This window comes from Eptesicus fuscus, chromosome 10, assembly GCF_027574615.1.
Source record: "Eptesicus fuscus isolate TK198812 chromosome 10, DD_ASM_mEF_20220401, whole genome shotgun sequence".
NCBI classification, from domain to species: domain Eukaryota; kingdom Metazoa; phylum Chordata; class Mammalia; order Chiroptera; family Vespertilionidae; genus Eptesicus; species Eptesicus fuscus.
The window spans coordinates 73,526,035-73,546,208 of record NC_072482.1 but is presented as its reverse complement, the minus strand read 5'-3'; the positions used below and the strand labels follow the sequence as shown (position 1 = coordinate 73,546,208).

Genomic DNA, 20,174 nt, shown 5'->3' with positions numbered 1-20,174 from the left:
GAGTGAGGGACAGTTAGATCCTGCAGGACTTTCGGGGGCTGGTGCACCGGGCTCTCTTAGACAGGGAGCCCCCACTACTGCTGTAAGCACTTCTGGGCGGCTGGTGGTGCTGGCACAGAAACCATGTCATCTTGAAGGGCAGAACTGCTGTGATTAGAAGTCCAGCCTCACCATCACCCAGACTGGCCTCAGATGCAGACCCACAGACAGCAAGACTCCAGCCATCCTGGCCGCAGGCTCCAGAGTCCTGGAGCACGTTCCCCTCCCACCAACCTGCCACAGCAGCACAGGTCCCACACATCCCGGGCTCTCTTGTGATTCTTGGTGCATGCGGGGCTCCTGCCGACCTATAGCGGCCATGTACCCCAGCCCCCCAGCTCGCCTGTGACTCTTGGCATGCACGATGCTCCTGCCTAGCCCACTGCTGTGACTCAGGCCCTATGCAACTTGGTGCCTGGACCCTTCAGTGATAGCAAAAGTGGGAAGACAAAGAAGCAACCCCCAGAGGAAAGAAAAGGAGGAATTGCCAAAAATAAATAAATAAATAAATAATAAATAAAAGGAAACTAAATGAAACAGATGCGTATAATATATCAGAAAAAGAATTCAGAGTAATGGTCATACAGTTCATAAACCGGATGGGCAAGAAAATCAACAACCTATGTAAGAATCAAGAGGAAATCAAAAGTGATATAGCTACAATAAAAAACATGATGGAAGGTTTCAACAGTAGACTAGGAGAAGCAGATGACTGAATTAGTGAGTTAGAAGATAGGGCAGAGAAACAAGCCCAATCTGAACAGCAATTGGAGAAAAAAATTAGCAGGAGGAGAGCCTAAAAGAGCTTTGGGACAACATGAAATGAAGTAACATATGTATAATAGGGGTTCCAGAAGGACAAGAAGAGCAGCAAGGATTAGAGAACCTATTTGAAGAAATAATGACAGAAAACTTCCCTGATATAGAAAGAAAAAGTCACACAACTACAGAGAACTCCAAAAGACACACACCAAGACACGGCGTAATTACAATGGCAAACGTTAACAACAAAGAGAGAATCTTAAAGGCTGCAAGAGCAAAACACAGTCTTACCTACAAGGATCTTCTATTAGATTATCAAATGATTTCTCAACAGAAACACACCAGGCCAGAAGGGAATGGAATGAAGTATACAAAGTGATGCAAAGCAAGGGACTCAATCCAAGAATACTCTATCCAGCAAGGCTATCAATCAAAATTGAAGGGGAAACCAGGAGCTTTGCTGACAAAAAAGGCAAAGGGAGTTTATCACTACCAAGCCAGCAATGCAAGGAATGCTAAAGGAACTGTTGTAAAAAGAAGAAATAGAAAGGGAAGAAGGAACACATGCACAAAGAAGAAAAAGGGCTAAAAACAAGTACCTATCAATAATAACCTTAAACATAAATGGACTAAATGCTCCAATCAAAAGACATAGAGTGGCTGAATGGATAAGAAAATGCGACACATATATATGCTGTCTACAAGAGACCCACCTCAGAACAAGGGACTCGCACAGACTGAAAGTGAAGGGATGAAAAAATACTTTTCAGGCAAATGGAAATGAAAAAAAAGCTGGAGTAGCAATACTTATATCTGACAAAATAGACCTAAAAGTTAAGGCCATAACAAGAGACAAGGAAGGCCACTTCATAATACTAAAGGGATCGATACAACAAGAGGATATAACTCTGATAAACATAGATGTACCCAATGCAGGAGCACCCAAATACATGAAAAAACTTCTGGAAGATATCAAGGGGAAGATTGACAGCAATACAATTATAGTAGGGGACTTTAATAATATCCCATTGACATCACTGGGTAAATCCTCTAGACAAAAAAAATCAGCAAAGAAACAGCAATCCTAAAGGACTCACTAGATCAGATGGACTTAATTGACATCTTCAGAACATTCCACCCCAAAGCTACAGAATATACATTCTTCTCAAGTGCACATGGGACATTTTCAAAGATAGACCACATACTGGACACAGGCAAAGTCTTTCCAAGTTCAAGAAGACTGGAATCATATCAAGCATCTTCTCAGATCACAATGGCATAATATTAGAAATAAACTACAATAAAAACAATCACAAAAATTCAAACACTTGGAGGCTAAATAGCATGTTATCAAACAATGATTAGGTTATCAAATAGATCAAAGAAGAAATAAAAAACATCCTGGAAACAAATGACAATGAAAACACAACAATCAAAATCTATGGGACACAGTGAAAGCAGTCCTGAGAGGGAAGTTCATAGCATTACAGGCCTACCTCAAAAAACAAGAAAAACTGGTAATAAATTATCTAACTCTACAACTTAAAGAATTAGAAAGAAAGCAACAAGAAAAGCCCAGAGTGAGAAGAAGGAAGGAAATAATAAAGATCAGAGTGGAAATAAATGACATAGAGACAAAACAAGAATACCACCACCAACAAAAAACAATACAAAAGATCAATAAAACCAAGAGCTGGTTCTTTGAAAGGATAAACAAGATTGATGAACCTCTAGCCAGGCTCACCAAGAAGCAAAGAGAGGGGACCCAAATAAACAAAATCAGAAATGAAAGAGGTGAAATAACAACAGACCGCACAGAAATACAAAGAATTGTAAAAAAAAATACTATGAGCAACTCTGTTCCAACAAATATGTCAACCTAGAAGAAATAAACATATTCCTAGAAAAATATGACCTTCCAGAACTCAATCAGTAAGAATAAAAAAATCTGAATAGGCCGATAACTATGGAGGAAATTGAAGCAGTCATCAAAAAACTTTCAGCAAAGTGCCTTTCGATAGAGGATTGGGTAAAGAAGATATGCTACATATATACAATGGAATACTACTCAGCCATAAGAAAGGATGAAATCCTGCCATTTGTGACAACATGAATAGACCTTAATAATATTATGATAAGTGAAATAAGTCAGTCAGAAAAAGCTAAGAATCATATGATTTTAATCATATGTGGGATATAAAACTGAAACTCATAGACATAGGCAACAGTGTGATGGTTACCAGAGAGAAGGAGGAAGAGGGGAGTAAAGGGTAAAGAGGCCCAAATATATGGTGATAGAAGATTTGACTTTGGGTAATGGGAACACAATGCAGTATACAGATTGTGTATCATAGAAATGTACACTTGAAACCTATATTATATTAACCAATGTCACCCCAATAAATTTAATAAAAACATTTCTAGGAATGAATGTAATATCTATTAAATAAAAGCATAATATGCTAATTAGACCAGGCAGCTGCAGGACCTTCCAGACGTCATTCCAGATGAAGCCACAGTGGCCGGGGGCCAAGACAGAGGCGGTTAGGGGCAATCAGGCAGGTAGGCGAGCAGTTAGGGGTGATCAGGCAGGCAGGCGAGTGGTTAGGGGTGATCAGGCAGGCAGGCGAGTGGTTAGGGGCGATCAGGCAGGCAGGCAGAGTGGTTAGAGGCTATGAGGCAGGCAGGCAGGGAGGCGAGTGGTTAGGAGCCAGCAGTACAGGATTCTGAGAGGGATGTCTGACTGCTGGTTTAGACCCAATCATTGGCAGCTGGACAACCCCCGAGGGGTCCCGGATTGCAAGAGGGTGCAGGCCGGGCTGAGGGATCTCTCCACCCCTCGTGCATGAATTTTGTGCACTAGACCTCTAGTCTATAATAAAAGGATAGTATGCTAATTAGACCAGACGTCCTTCCTGACGAAGCCAGGGCCGAAGGGAAGCCAGCCTGAGTCCCGGGTACCTGTGGGTGGCCGGAGGAGGGAAGCCCAGGTCCCGGGTGCTGGAGGGAAGCCGGTGCCAGCATCTGGGGGAAGGAAGGCCTACTCTTGCACGAACTTTTGTGCATCGGGCCTCTAGTTCTATTATAAAATGCAGCAGTTTCTTTCAAGCTAGCCCCCTCCTAAAACCCCCTAAGTTATTGGGAGGACATTTCCTAACTACAAAATAATAACAATTTGTATTTACACTTGAAGTCACATGATTCTTGCTTTTTCTGACTGATTTATTTCACTTAGCATAATATTCTCAAGGTCCATCCATGTTCAAGTGAAAAATATTAATAAAGTATTAATATGGCTACTTAAAATAGCCCAAAGCTTGTGATATCAAGCAGATCTGTGCTTACTCGTTTATTTTGAACATGTATTATTATGATTTAATGATGGATTGGGGTCCTTAAGTGTGACCAACTTACCACCCACTTAGTGATATTTGTATATTTTAAATATATCATTCTTCTAACAATAAACCAAATTCTAAAAAAGTAGTATTTATATCATGAAACATTTTTACAGTGTTATATATTTAAGTGTCCAAAAATAATTGTATAAATGTGCTTATTTGAAAATAACAAAGGGCCATAGTACACACCCCTGAATACATTCTGCATCTAATTTGGCAAACATTTGGCAAATATTACTGGTACAAAGCAATGGTCAGCCACTGTACTCCAGGTGCCTGCCATCACTGTAAGAGGCCCGCAGGCATGAACCAACCACTATGTGAGACAGAATGGAACAAGTGCTACGAGGAAAGAGGAAATAAGTAGTTCTCACTGACATAGAAAAATATAGGTAAACTTCTTTTATCCCAGATACTTTATTGTTTGGGCACTCGGATGTTTGTACTCATGTGCCTTGCAACAGTAGGGGTCAGGCAGAGAGGGAGGTGTGGGTGTTAGTCTTCCATTTGTACATATAATCCCCATTCCTCCAAAAACTGCGTCAGATAGGCTTCATCTTCTTCAAGGGGCTTGTCGGGAGCCTGCTCCTCATAAAGTCTAGACAATAGGCCCTCCTCTGTGAGCTCCTTGTACTCAGGATGTTCACATCCTTCTGAATCATGTTCAAAGCTAAATAATGAAGGTATACGCAGCCTGCCAGTCCGAGGGTCCCAATCGACCAGTGTGGTCGATGGCTCTTCTTCTGGCTCCTCTTCTGTGTCCACATGCTCCTCTGGCAGGTGGTCCAAGTCTCTGAGCTGAGGGGTATCTGAGTACATTAGTGTTTGCGGGCTCCAGTCAGCCAAAGCTGCCTGTGGCTCAAATACTCTTCCTTGTGGGAACATCTCCTCCTGCAAACTGAGCTCTTGATCTCCAGGCCCCACAGAAAGGTCAGTAGGTCTCACATCATATTCATACTCAATGACTATTTTATCTGTGGGTATTGCTCTGCCGAGTGACTCTTGTTGGGTCAGGGAAGTCCCTTCGGAGCTTTTCTCAGTGTCATAGAAAATGTCCATCGAATGGGAAGCATACCCTAAGTGCATCACCTCCATTTCCTCCTGATGGGGCTCCTGGTCCTTGCTGGGCTCATGCAGATCCCATACATCATTGCTTTTTTCCACGACACTTATATCCTTCTGAGGAAATTTAGAATCCTCCAAAATATTGAGGGTGATAAAGTTAATCACAATTTGTTCAGCAGGTACAAAGAATCTTTTGTCAAGTTCATTTCTGTAAATCAAAATCTATAAAGAGAGAAGAGAATGGTTTTCACCTTTTCACTTTCGACAGATATTAAAAACAGCTGTTAAGTAGAACTTATACTGTCATCAGATGGTTTTAAAGATCTATTCTTACCAACTCCTGGAAGTGAAAGTTATGCTTGGAATACAGAGAAAACCTCATTCACACAAAATGCATATGGAAGAGACCCAAGACATACCAAATGCATATGAAAGTGAAAAGTGGTTCATTGGGTAGGTATCTGTCCAGGTCAAAGATAAGGGTGTGACTGGCCCCTCCTCTAACTGGCTGAGGAAATTTAGGATGTTATTTAATTTATTGAGCCTTGATTTTTAATTCTGAAAAATCAGAATTTGTGCCACATAAGGGGTGGTGAGAACTAAGTGAGATGGAGGTTTTGAAATTGCTTTGTTAATTATAGTTCACTATGTATTTGTTAATAAGCTGTGGTTACTGGGCTCCCAGCCCTTTTTTGGATACAGTCTGGACATGAAATGTGGGTGGGCATGAAAACTGGGTGTAGAAAGGCAGATAAGAACATGAGCAGGGATGGTTCTACTTACTTCCCCCAAACTCCAAAGGAATCATGCTATAATAAAGTCAAAAAGGGAAATCCATTTGCCAGTTTATGGCAGACAGAAAAACTCTAAGTAATGCCAGGAAAACATGTTTCAGGTTAAAATGTTGCTGGGATTATGTGTGAGGTGCCTGTTTAGATAGCCAATGATGAGTTTATGTTACAATCCTCATTGTCTAATCTATGATGTGATTTCATTTAACATTATAAAATAGATTCTTTAATTTTATTCTTTTATAATTTTTTTTTTGTGAAAAGTAACCTGTGGTCAATTTTGTGAAGTTTTCCTTTCAGGAAAGGTCTCTCTATGTCTTTAAAAAGCTAATTCTGAACCCTAAGTGCAGGCAGATTCATAGAACTATTTTTAAACTGAACTAACAGGAATACATATATGTATTGTGTACATTGTGAACATATTTTTAATAATTCCCAAAGAAATAATTTTTATTGTTAAAATATGCTCAGCATTTCAAAACCCTTCAGTGCATGGTCCAGAGGATAAGGTTTATTCCTTTTACTTCCTTGCTTCTCCTTACTATAAGTGACGAGATTCTGGCCATTTCCCCCCTAAACGTGCTTCCATCCCACGTCCTGGTCTCCAGCCCTCCATCCCACTCTCTTCTCTTAGACTCTCATCTTCTCTCCTTTGGAAAACTGCAGGTCTCCTAGTTACTTTACTTGTTTCTTCTAGTCTCACTCCCCCTAATGTTGTCTTAGACCCACTATCCAGTTGAATCTAAAACACAATATCGACCGTGACATTACCAAGGTAAAACCCTACAGAGATTTCTTTGCCAATAGAATAAAGCCCAACCTTCTTGGAATAACAGCCCAGTTCTCTCATTACCTGGCCTTACCACCCACTCTCTTGTTGTATCTTTCAAAGCTCCGCATCAGGAACCTTATGATTTAACAATACTATGTGGTTTCCCCAACAGCTATCCACCTTTCCCCTGTTGTTTCTTCTGCCAGTACGAGGTCCCTAACTCTTACTCACCTTTCATAATCAAGCCCAGGCATGAACTTCTCCTGATCCCCATGCAGGGTTTCAGTGCTCCCCCTGTACCCTAGCACCCCCAGTGCCTGCTTTCATCATAGTCATATCATTTTGAAATTCTTGTCCCCAACTAGACTTGAACCTCTGGAAGGGCATGGATCATGACCTCATTTATCTCATACCTCAAGACCTAGTCTAATCTGGTCATTAAACCTAAAATCTTTGTTAATGCTAAGGCATCTTTCTCTTTGGTTATGTTAGTGAGTTAATCTAGTAGAGAAAGTGTTTTTTTAATTTGTTAGCTTTTTACCTTTAAACTCAATCTGCTCCTAAAAGGAATGGTATCAGTTAAAGAGCCTCCTTTCCAGCGACCTGGAGATGTGTTGTTAGAATGAGTCCTGCCACACTAAGCACTCACCAGATTTGCCGGGTGTTTCTCTTTGCCAACGTGGATATATCTATACGCAGAGAAGCCCATCACAGAAAGGAGAAACACGGTAATAGATATGGGCAAAACATACCAGAAGATGATTTTAATTTTCAATGCTGATGTTTGATCTGTTAAAAAAAAAAGAGGGGGGTGGGGGGAGTAGAGCGTTGTAACTTGGTGTGGTGGGAAAACATTGGCAATGTCAAAAAGCTTTGGGCATATTCCGACTTACATGTAGGAATTCAGTTTTCTCATTTATAAGAATGTAGTAAGGGGTCTCAGAATTCTTACTGTCTCTGACAATAGATGGTCTTAAGGAATTATTTGGACTGTCTCACATCTTTACAGCAAGGATGTGTTAGCAACCCAAGTCAGCATGTATTCCAACATTTTATATCTGGCTATGAGATTCATGTTGGTTTTTATACTTGAAGGTAAATGTATCTGAAATTCAGGCAACTCACAGCACTCCAAACCAAACAACAAAACCCTCCTGTAATGATCCCACTAAGCAGCTCCACTTTTCTATGCCACTCATTTGACTCAGTCTTTTTCATATATTCAGTAGAGGACAGGGATATATGGCATCACCTTCTATGTGACCAACAGAACTACCCTCGTGCTGGTTGCTCAGACTTTCCTGGGTACGTTTGGAGCTTGGGGATGTTTGTAGGAAGGTGGCTGAGCTGGTGTGTGCTGAGAACGGCAGTAACTCCCTTCCAGGTTTTGATGTGCTATGGGTTCATGATCAGTAAAAGTCCATAGGGAATGAAAAGACCTGGTGAATAGTTTTAAGAAAAGTAGTCCTGGCCCACCATTGATCAGAGTATACAGTTGATGAACGGGGATTATTGCGTTTATCATATAATAGATATAAGAGCTTAACTTATATTTGTTAAGTTCCTGTGGGGTAATTGGAAGTTGGGATGGTTAATTTTACGAGTCAATTTGGCTAAACCAAATTGGAACCTAGATATTGGTAAAACATTATTCTAGATATTTCTGTGAAGGCATTTTCCAGATGAGATTAGCCTTTAAATTGGTAAACTTGAGTAAAGCAGATTACCAGGGGGTCCAACTGCAGGTTCTTCTAGCCTGACCAATCCCTGAAGAGCACATCTGTCATCAGCTTCCACATAGAAAGATGCCAACACCACAATGCACATGTTGCAGGTGACGGAGCACCACCTGCTCCTACTTTAGGCTACAACTCAGTCCGGTCCTCTGGATACAATCCCTGGCCTGGGACGGAACTTGCGCAAATTAAAAGGAGCCAGGCCAGCAGTGACTGGTGGCACTTTGTGTACATCAGCACGTGTTGGTTATAATAAACCAAGAAACTCTATCTGTATTTGTAGGGATTGGGGGACTATCGGGAACAGAAATATTTTCCAAAGATAATCCCAAAAGAGAGAATACTGATTTTTAAAAATATATGTTTTTATTGATTTCAGAGAGGAAGGGAGAAGGAGAGAGAGATAGAAACATCAATGATGAGAGAGAATCATTGATCAGCTGCCTCCTGCTCACCCCCTACTGGGGATCAAGGTTGCAACCCGGGCATGTGCCCTTGACTGGAATCGAACCCGGAACCCTTCAGTCCATAGGCCAATGCTCTACCCAGTGAGCCAAAAACAGCTGGGCCCGACTTTTTAAAAAGGTGGTTGCCATAGCGTTGTCTTGGAAAGTATCTGGGGTGATTTAACAGCTGGGAGATCCTGGAAAAGCTCAGGACCTGAAATGGTGCCTCCTTGCTCTTTTGTTACCTTTCCTAAACTGGTTAGAAAGTTGCTCCATCTGCTTACTGGGAAGTATTTAATTTAATCTATACTCTAGTTGCTTAACTCTGCCAACTGCTTAAATGACTTCCACTGGAAATGCATTCCTACCATTTGGCCACTGACCAAGCTATTAGTAAACAGAGCACTTTATCCAAATACAAAAATAATTTCTTCAATCTGCTCTGTGTTGCCTTTTGCTTGCTTAGCATTTTAGTTTAATTTGACATGTGGTAGAGAACCCTTTATTTTAAAGGGAAAGTTATGACAAAAATAGAGATTTACAAAGGAAGCTTTTCACTTTTTATTTGTACTCACAAAATTCCCTTTTTATTCCTTGGGACATTTCATTATGACACGTGGGGGCATGAAGGAGGAGGAGAGCAGGGGTCTGTCACCATTCCTATCCCATAGCTGGGGATGGGACCAAGGCTTGGGGGAAATGTTATGACATTTGTCTTAGGACAGCACATTTGGAAGAGAGAAACAGAAGAATAATAGATGAAGAGCCAGTCAATGAAAGTCAACTTTAGGATTTATTTTCAATTTTCAGGTTTTGAATACAAGGTCCTCTCACCCTGGAGGAAGAATGATTACACGAATGCTAAGCTCCTAATTCCATGTCTCCTAACAGGAAGGAGACTCTTCGCTCACAGTTCCTTGGCAGCCATGTTCAGACAACATGAGAAGGAGACAAATAAAAGGAGAGAGAAGGAACTCTAAGAGCGAGGCCGTAAGTACTGGTTTGTAGATCCCAGACCAGCCAGCCAGTGATATGTAAACATGGAGCCCGTAATTTGTATTTCTGAGGGGGAGCAAAGGATTCTGTCTTAAAAAGTGTTTTTCTGACAATGCTTTGTTTCTAGCAATACAATTAATTGTCTGATGTGCTTGAAGACCACAGAACTTCTACTGACCAGAATGATTATAATTCTTAAAAAGAAAAAAGATGTGTGTAAAAATTCCCAATTGTTATTTCCCAAGGCATAGGCTTGCTGGCAGCAAGTGCCAGGCCTGGTGCTGAGGTCCCCCAAGGGGTGAAAACCCTCCCTAACGCTGGCCAAGTCCAATGGCAGTGTCCCGGGCTGCTCAATGCATTTCTGGGGACGGCTGTTTGTGCCTTTGCCTCAACCTGTTTCTGGTAGAAATGGATTTGCCAATCAATACCTTGTCTACACTGCCAAGTTTCATCAGACTTCCTTCCTCTGAGCAGCTGAGGTGTTTTAAAGCTTACCTTTCAAAGTACTGACACACTGCTTCTCAGAAGGCTGAGCAAGGCGAGGAGGCCCTGGGACGAAGGACTCCACGTGGATGCAGTACAGAGTGTCCGGCTCTAGCCAGCTGAGCACCAGCGTGTGGTTGGTCACACACTGAGACCACTAGGTTAGGGAATTGCAAACATCAGTTACGGCAAAGATTTCTAGTACCACCCCAGACAAATAACTCTACAAGGAAATAAAAGACCCAGATACCATGAAATCCTTTACTACGCTTACAAGCTTTCTTTTCAGCAACAGCTTCAAAATATCCTTTCCCTGTAGCTCGGCAATACCCAGAAACTGAAACAATCCCGGTACAATGCGAAATAATAACGTAAGGATGGATTTCTCATTCATCTTTGTCCTGTGTTTTGCTAACGTCTTTTTCTTTCTTAGAGAGTGACTGACAGATGTCATGCAAGTAAAAGCTTCTCCATCAATAACTACTCCAATAGCAATATCATATCCATTAACAGAAAGTTTCTGTAAAGGAATTCTGAAGTTTTTTAAGTTTCTACATAGCTTCAATTGTATCTTGGATGGCATCTCTTTTGAATTATCACATCTTCCCATTTTCACATGCAGAGAATTAAAGCAGCAGGGCTGCTTGCTTCAGCATTAACTGCAAAAAGTGACCCAGATTATGTGCCCTGTTCCATTTCAGACTTACCGTCCTGTTTGACTTAGTATTATAGATGGACACATTATATTTCAGATTCGAGTATATTTGTTGCATGGAAATGGAACTTTCTTCTGAATTTTTCTTCCACTTCTCTGGAGCCGTCAGAACAACAGAAATGGATTTCTCCTCAGGACTCAAAGTAACCTCTGGTGGGCCAATTTGTGCTTAAAGGGGAGAGGAGAGGGAATTATGTTCAGATGTAGAAATCACCTTGGACAAAACTACAGTCTAATCAGTTTTAGTGCTGGGACAAAAACTCTATATCCAACTCTCTTATTTGAGATGCCTCAGAATGCTCCAAGGTGGGCCCAAGGCATGCAGAAACTTGAAACAAGAATTTCATGTACTCTGACATGATGTTAAAACAGTCAGTTGAGGAGTTCCCAGTCACATGGATAAACAGTACTCGATGATGGTAAATACAACGAAAACTATTTAAAACACTGCTGTGACTTGAAAAATTGGTGATAAATAACATTAATATGATTTGATACACGACAAAAAGCAGACACGGAGGAATGAAGCACTGTTACAAATCTTTGGAGATGTGATTGGAATGATCTAGAACAGAGGTTAGCAAAGTTTAACCATAAAGGTCCAGATAGGATCTCTGTTGCAACTATTACCGTATTTTCCGGCGTATAAGACGACTTTTTAACCCAGGAAAATCTTCTATATGCTCAGTCGTCTTATACGCCGGAAAATACGGTATTTATATCAATGTAAAACCCATTCTTAGCTCTCAGCCTATAGAAAAACAGAAAGGGGGTGGTGGTGCTGCATTTGAGTGAGGGCATAGTTTGCTGACTTCTGAGCTAGAAGGGAATCAGGGGAAAGGCTCCAGCTTCAGGACCGAAGGAGAACTTGTAAATTTCACATGGCAGCTCTGAGTGAGTCCTGTACCTGAGTCAACTACAGATCAGCACATGGAACAATGAAAAAGCAAATACCAGCAAAATGTTATCTAGATTCTGAGTTACACCTAGAAATTGCATCATTACACCACCAAGTTCATAACAAGAAAAGACGTACTTTGGTGATCAGGATAATCTGTAATCAACCTTGTGGACATATTCAACCGTTTTGAAACCCACAACATTAAAAAAAAAATCTGTCAGTTGTTCCTCAAATTACATAGTCTCCACTAAATGCTAAAATAAGATCAAAATTTGATAGTATTGACATTTAGCGTCAGTTTGGGATCTGGGAGAGATCTTGGAGGTCACTTGGCCACGGCTTTCATTCTACAGACAAGACTCTGGACCAGCACCTCGGGCTGGTCACCCCACCAGCTGACGGACAGAGTGCAGAACAGGCAAGCTGAGCACCGGCTCCTCAGGCAAAGCTGTCTATGAGGCTGAACCTTGTAACACTAGGAGGTCAGGTGAGAGTGATATTAATCCGTGTTTAACAGACAATTGTATTACTTACTTTCTAAGAAAGGATAGAATCGTCCAGTTTCTGCCCATTTGGAACAATCAGATCCCCGAGTGGCCTTAACTCTGGCATAATATTGATGTTCATAGTCAGAAGTTTCAGCAGAGAGATCACAGTGGGTCCTATTGATATTCCTGCATTCGGATTTGCTCAGCCATTTCTTTTGCCCATATCTGCAGAGAAGGAAACTGTGAATTAATAATGAGGTGCCCTCTATGCTGTACAATAGGAAAAAGCAGTCATTATGTAAAACTGAATGGAACTTAAGACCTTCTCTTCAGAACAACAGAAGGGCCTGTCATTGAGATAAAAAAGAATCTGCTTTTGCTGCTGGCAATTTTTTTCATTAGCTGTCAGGAACATGAGTCAGAGTTTCTGTAATCCCCTTTCTCTTCTGTGAATTATAATGTGCACAGTATATTTTGAAAGCATGTATTTTATTATTATTCTTGGGCTACAGTAAAAATTTTACATATTGTGTGATCAACTCTTCTAATAATTATATCTATGTAAGTTTTGTAGTCCACCATGCATGCTTAGGTCAGGTTGATTGGTTGTTTTAAGAAAAATTAGCCATCATTTTTCTTGGAAGAAAAATTACCTTGACATTCTCATAAAATTAAAAAATCTACTTGCCATCAAGGGTTTGGGGAAAAGTCACTAGACTGAAGTGCATGCCCAAATCTGCATTTTCAATTATAGCGATGATGATACTAAAACTAGGTTGTTCACTTGGATTTTCCCTTTCTTTTATTAAAAGCACAACACCCATAGTAAATAGGGAGGGGGGAATATTTGTAGGTGGGAGAGGCTAAGGTATATAAAGTGATAAGAGATGAGCTGGAAAAGAGACAGATTTGCAGGAGAGGCTACTGAAAAGATTAAAGCAGCATGTTAGGGTTTTAGAAAGATAACTCTGGTGGTGGCATGGAGAATGCAAAGGGGTAAGAGGGGCAGCCTGGAGAGGAGTTGGGAGGACACTCCAGGTGCAAGATGTAGGTGGCCTAGACAAGGGAAGATGTAGGTGGCCTAGACAAGGATGGTGGCCTGGAACCAATAAGACAAAGGAAGAAATATCAGGACACAAGACTTGGTGATTGAGGGCACATGAGAGATGAAGTAAGGATGATGCCTCTTTCTGTCTGGGACAAAAGGTTGTAACAGTTTACTCATTTTACAGATGAGAAAACTGAAGCTCAGAGAGATGAGGAAACCAAATGCTCAAGTTCATATCACTAGTAAAAGGCATATCTGGGATTTGAACCACTTTCCTGGGATGCAAAGCTTGAGCTTTTAGTGCTTCCCTATATATTTGTGTATTAAATTCTTTTGGCAGATATAATTTAAATTTTTGTTCAAATTTCACCTTTTACTTGGAAACAAACTTCACTCAAAAGTATAATATGTAATCTGCCCAAGGTTACCCAGCAAGGTTCATAGCCTGGCTATGAACCCAGGACTGTCTGACTCGGGCTGAGCCTGGAGCCCTGTCAGTGACATATACCACCCTGTATTCCTGTCCACCTCCTAAGTTGTTTTTTTAAAAAAATATTCTTTTTCAAAAGTTGCATAATCCAACTTATCCGCTGTCAGAGAGCAGTGACAAATCTGCCCGTTTTAAAAAATCCTTTTCTGAATCACGGAGACATACAAAGGACAGAGCAAGCTCTTTGCTCCACCTAATGGAAGAGGAGGCAAGGGCGTGCTCCTGAAACATTTCCCTTTGCACAGTGATGTCTTCTCTCCTAAGCTCAGCGCCTGGGAAACGCCTCGGAAATGAGAATGGGGGTCTAGCTCAGTTAGGCCAGGAAGAGCAGTTGAAGTCCTCCACTGCCTTTGGAGGTCGGATTTTTTTTTTTCAAAGACAAAAATGACTTTATTCTTTTTTTGTAACTACGGTACATTTAAAGAAAAAACTCAACTAATCAGAAAAGCAGAATCAAGAGAGAAATAAATCAGCTGGAAACCTATTACCCTGGAATATTTGGTATACATGATTCTGGACATCTCATTATGCTTACATATAACCAGGATAGTTAGATAGCTGAATATAGAGATAAAAACTAGATTATACCACATGCATAGTTTTAATAAAAGTAGTAAATTTAACTTGACTTACACTTTAATATAAAATAAGAAATTAAAGGAATTGCTATAGTTTAAATGTTTACCACAAGAGATATTAGTTCTTAAAATATCATTTAAATTAAGAAAATGTTTTTTTGAAAAATACTGAGAGCTTAGTCATTAAAATGAAGTCGTTTCATTTTAGATCGTATTTAATGGTTTTCTGCTATGAATATCAGTACACTTACAGTTTTCGCCCACCTTCTGATTTGTTCTATTATTGTTTAGGTTCAAATATATATGAGAAATTTCAAGAACCATATTTCCCATCACTATGTGGTCTTAGTTCTAAATTTACATCGTTGCAATGCATGCTACCAGTCTTTATGCCATCATCCCGTCATTACTAATTTCTTTGTCTAGGTTCATCTTTTTTTCTATGTCAGGTGGTTATTATCTTTAGTTAGTGGTTCCTCACCGCCCGAGAAGGTCTCAGGGGAGTGATATCCCGAATTCCCACCTACTTGAAAAGACATGTGTTGAACTCGGTAAGAGTCTTGGGCCTCACCTATTTTCCCCTCAGAAGATGTAGCACTGTTTTCCGCTGAGTGCTGCCAGACAGAAATCACTTCATCCCCTGACCCGACTTGAGTCCTGCTTTTGCTAGGATGGCCAGAAATCATTTCATTTTCTTCAAGTCCAATAAGTTCACCAGGACGTCTTGCTATTATTTTTATAATATTTTGCTGGATATAACATGCATTTATGATATGCAATGCCGATTATTATCATTATTACTTGGTCAACTATTCCTAACAGCTATAATAGGTGGTTTTTTTTTTTTAATTCTTATTGATTTCAGAGAGGTAGGCAGAGGGAGAGAGAGATAGAAACATCAATGATGAGAGAGAACCACTGATCGGCTGCCTCCTGTATGCCCCACACTGGGGAATGAGCCTGCAACCCAGGAACATGCCCTGACCGGGAATGAATCTTAATCTCCTAGTTCATAGGTTGACGCTTAACCACTGAGCCACGCCAGCCGGGCTATAATAGGTTTTTAAAGTATATTTAATATTTAATATTTTTATTTTACATCTTTTCCCTAAGCTCTGCCCACTTGCTTTAAAAAAAAAAAGTTCTTCCTGTGGCCTTAGAGAATCTCTTCTTTTGGAAGAGATTGCAACTTCTTCTTTAAGCTTTATCATTAGAAACATGTTGCTTATGGACTCAAATTATGGACAATTATTTGTATGAATTTTTCTCCTACTTCCATGAGAAAACTTTTTAGAAAATTTCCACTTGTGTTCTTTTTTCCTCTTTCTCTCTTCCAATGATTATGGATAGGTGCTGTGCTGGCTTCTTTGGGACTATTGCTCTTTGAATGGGGCCAACTATTTTTAGTTTTATTTATTTTTAAGATATATTTTTATTGATTTCAGAGAGGAAGGGAGAGGAAGAGAGAGAGAGAGAGATAGAAACGTCAATGAGAGAGAATCATTGATTGGCTGCTTTCCTGCACACCCCCTACTGGGGATCTAGCGCACAACCCAGGCATGTGTCTTTGACTGGAATCAAACCCGGGACCCTTCAGTCCCCAGGCCTACGCTCTGAACCAAACCAGCTAGGGCTATTTTTAGAATATTAGGTGAATGGGTACAGGAGTGAGGGTCTGTCACACACTCTATCATAGACTCATGCCATTTCCTTTGACAGGAAGCCTGCCCACCCTCAGGATTTCAACAGGAGGAGGCTGATGTGGCTGGTGGCACTTCCCTGGGCTGCCTTCTCTCTCTCCTGTCCCGCTCACTCCCCTTTCTCTTGGGCTGCTTCTGAGCTTCTACACTGGATATATCACTTGAACCTGATTTCACTTTTAGCCCCTCCTTCTCCGACAACCTGGGGCTCCATGGGGTCATTTCCACAATTTCTGGGGGTGGAAATCCTTAGATTCCACATCCTTAGACTGTTGGTTAAGCCTCTGAGTACTGTGACATTTTTTCTTGTGAAATTATTGTCTACTGTTGGAGTTTGAGGAGGTATAGGTTTACTTCCAGCTTGTGGAGTGGTTTTCTTTCAGATTTCACAGTACTTGGCTTGTATACCTCATAGTCTGTGGCTTGGGTGTTGTGACCATTTCCTTGGTTGTTTCAAAGTTGGACATTGTCTTGTCTGATTTGCATTCTTTCTTGCTTGCAATGATTTTTGAGGGAGAGGTGAAAAGTAAAAATGTCCACTCACTACTATCTTCAACAGGAACAGCTAGTTGTACATAATTCTGTGCTCAGTTTCACTTAAAATGTGCATAATTCCAGTAAGTTTAGACATTTCAGAGATGATGGATTTCTTTATTTGCTGAGCCACAGGATAATCTTTTGACCAACTTCTTTTCTCCATTTAAATAACTTCCCCTTGCCTCAGCATCCAGCGCTCCTGTCTCCAGGAGGAAACTGTTTTCTAATTTAAACTAACAAAGCATAGCGAGAAAAATTTAACATGAAACATCTAATTTTTTTCTTTTCAAATACTTTAATACAAAAGATGGTTTATCTTCACACAATTAATAGGAGTCTGAGTCTTGTGCTTATAAATCAGCCAAAAGGAAAAGAACCAACTTACATGAAATACTGCACAGTGTAAGTCACGTCTACTCCTCGTAGGCCCTCGGGTGGGCCCCACTGGAGGACATTCTTCATGTTTACGGAGAAGAAGGTGACATTTATAGGCTTAGGCAAACCACCAGGGACACAGGGAACTGAAAAAGGAGTACAGAGAAATCAAGGTCTTAGTGAAGAAAGAGGAAAACATAACCCCTCTGGTAGCTGGTGTCCAGTATGGCCTTCCAGTACTGGCACCCTGTGTATTTCCTCCCAAAATGAACCTGAGCTGACACTGACTCACTTCAACCCACAGATTGTGGCAGAAGTGACACTGGGACTGGCAGCTTCCACTATTTTTTTTTTTTAATAAAAAATATTTTTATTGATTTCAGAGAGGAAAGGAGAGGGAGATAGAAACATCAATGATGAGAGAGAATCATTGATTGGCTGCCTCCTGCACGCCCCCTACTGGAGATCGAGCCTGCAACCCAGGCATGTGCACTGACCGGAATCAAACCCAGGACCCTTCAGTCTGCAGGCCGATGCTCTATTCACTGAGCCAAACCAGTTAGGGCAGAGCTTCCACTTTTGCCTTTTGGAAGCCCTGAGCTGCCACGTAAAAGTGGGGCTACCCTGCTGGGAACTCCATGTGGAGAGGCCATGTGATGAGGGAGAGGTTCAGGTGTCCTGGCTGAGCCCAGCCTTTCACTCAAGGGGCCAGGAGAAACACTGTGGGCATTCCAGCCCCACCTGCCACGGACGGAAGCTGCATGAGAGACTTGGAATGAGACCAGCAAAACAACCATCCAGCGGTTGCCCCTGTTAACACTCAGAATTGTGAGAAATAATTGTTTTAAACCACTATTTGGGGGTAGTTGGTTATGCACCAGCAGATAACTAAATAATCCCATTATTAGATACAGAAATAAAATGTAGAATTGATGCTCCTGAAAGACCAGAGTTTTAGAATTGATTAGCTTCACTAACAAGTATGTATAAAGCAAGAATTAGAAAAGAAACCAGAAAGAGAAGACAGTTTATTTAATCAAACACTGATAAGCTCACATAACTGTGATCTAAGAAAAACTGTATCTGGAGGATTAATTTGTAGAAATCCTCTGTACAGAAAGGATAAAGAATTGAGAAACTACCAAGCAATTAGAAAAGGACCAAAGGAAAGTGAAGGATAATCTCTTATTAAAAGAAAACAAGGATGATCCTTGAGTTAAAATAAGTGAAGAAATTCAGTGGTAACATGTAACAATCAAAATATTAATTTAAACTATTAGCCAGATCATAAAGTACACTGAGTAATAATCAAATTTTATGAAAAACTTATCCCATCACAAATATGCATATTCTAGTCAATGAACTTGGAAAGAATAAAATTTCAATACTGAAAATCAAAATTAGGAAATAAAATTTAGCTAAGTTACTGCAGGCTAGTCCAGTCTTGGCTCAAGTCCCATAATTCCTATGTACATAAGTTGGAATTCATGTCAGAGAAAAGAATTAGCTTTATGCTTGTGTTACTCCTTGGCTAAGTCTAACTCTATACAATGATTTTAATTTCACAAGCCAAATGAAAAGAAAGAAAAAAATTTACTTTAAAATTAAACTTTTTATATGACCCTGATGCTAAACCTAAATAATCTCTTGAATGTGGCAGAGTAACTAAAATATAGACAGTTGAGAGTGTTTGTCTGTGCATGTGTTATATTTGTAATGACTTCTACTCTTAATCTTGATCAATTTTTAATGACTTAGCTTCATTTTTTAAGAAGAAAATTAAATACCCAAAGAGAAGCACAATCAACTGATCACTGTGTGGGTGTGTGTAGGAGGAGTAAAGAAGATCTCAAAATGACACAGCCTGCCCGATGTCCTTCTTTGATTTCCATTCTTCTAAGTCTTTGGAACCATACTATATCAACTGGTATTGGCTTTCTCTTGAGGTTATATCCGGTGAGTAATGGTCAATGATTGAATACTGCTCTGTGCTATCACAAGGTTTGAAACTTTAATCATATTTTTGAGGATGAGACAGAGGACATGGGGAGGCAGCAGCATGGAATATAGTATTTCCCAACCTTTCAAAAGTGAGAAACACTTTTAACATAAAAATCCTAAGGATCTTTCCACTTCTAAAATGCTACATGCACCCTAGCCGGTTTGGCTCAGGGGATAGAGTATTGACCTGCGGACCAGAGGGTCCTGGGTTCGATTCCAGTCAAGGGCATGTATCTCGGTTGCAGGCTCCTCCCTGGCTTGAGCTCTGGTCAGGGCGTATGCAGGAGGCAACCAATGGATGTGTTTCTCGCACATTGATATTTCTCTCTGTCTTTCCCATTCTATTCCACTCTCTCTAAAAATCAATAGAAAAATATCCTTGGATGAAGATTGTGTGTATATGTGTATATATATACACACACACACACACACACACACACACACACACATATATATATATATTTTAATAAAATAAAATGCTACATGTGGTTCTACATGTTTAGTTGACACTAACATGTGAGGAGTGGTTAGCATCTTGTAAGAATTAAAATGAAAATAGGCTATGTGTTATAATATCACAGATGTAAGGTATTACCAACACATGGTTCCACAGGACTATCTGATAAGGAACTAGAGTAGTCTGATTTGTGGCAACTTGAGTTTGGAAATATAAAACATAAGTTAGGCATATTTTCTCACTGTTTAATCTATACAAATCTTTATCTTCTATAACATTGGTTTCTGTTCATCTTTTAAAATAAGTAAACAATCAGCAGAACTCTCAAGATGCCTAAAACATTCCCAAAAAGTTTTAAGAAATAACTTACAATTTAAAAAAAAGGATTGCTCA

General features: G+C 40.3%; 1 protein-coding gene across 1 annotated transcript in view; it reads right to left on the bottom strand.

Moving 5' to 3' along the window:
- Window positions 1-4,589: 4,589 nt before the first annotated feature.
- Window positions 4,590-20,174, bottom strand: part of IL20RA (interleukin 20 receptor subunit alpha) — a 29,738-nt gene continuing 14,153 nt past the window's right edge. Inside the window, exons 2-7 of the mRNA XM_054721805.1 lie at window positions 17,334-17,469; window positions 12,642-12,820; window positions 11,199-11,374; window positions 10,504-10,648; window positions 7,480-7,619; window positions 4,590-5,489 (exon numbers count right to left, since the gene is read on the bottom strand). Coding sequence (XP_054577780.1) covers window positions 4,698-5,489; window positions 7,480-7,619; window positions 10,504-10,648; window positions 11,199-11,374; window positions 12,642-12,820; window positions 17,334-17,410 — 1,509 coding nt within the window. The 5' untranslated portion in view covers window positions 17,411-17,469 and the 3' untranslated portion in view covers window positions 4,590-4,697. The remainder of the gene's footprint in view (window positions 5,490-7,479; window positions 7,620-10,503; window positions 10,649-11,198; window positions 11,375-12,641; window positions 12,821-17,333; window positions 17,470-20,174) is intronic.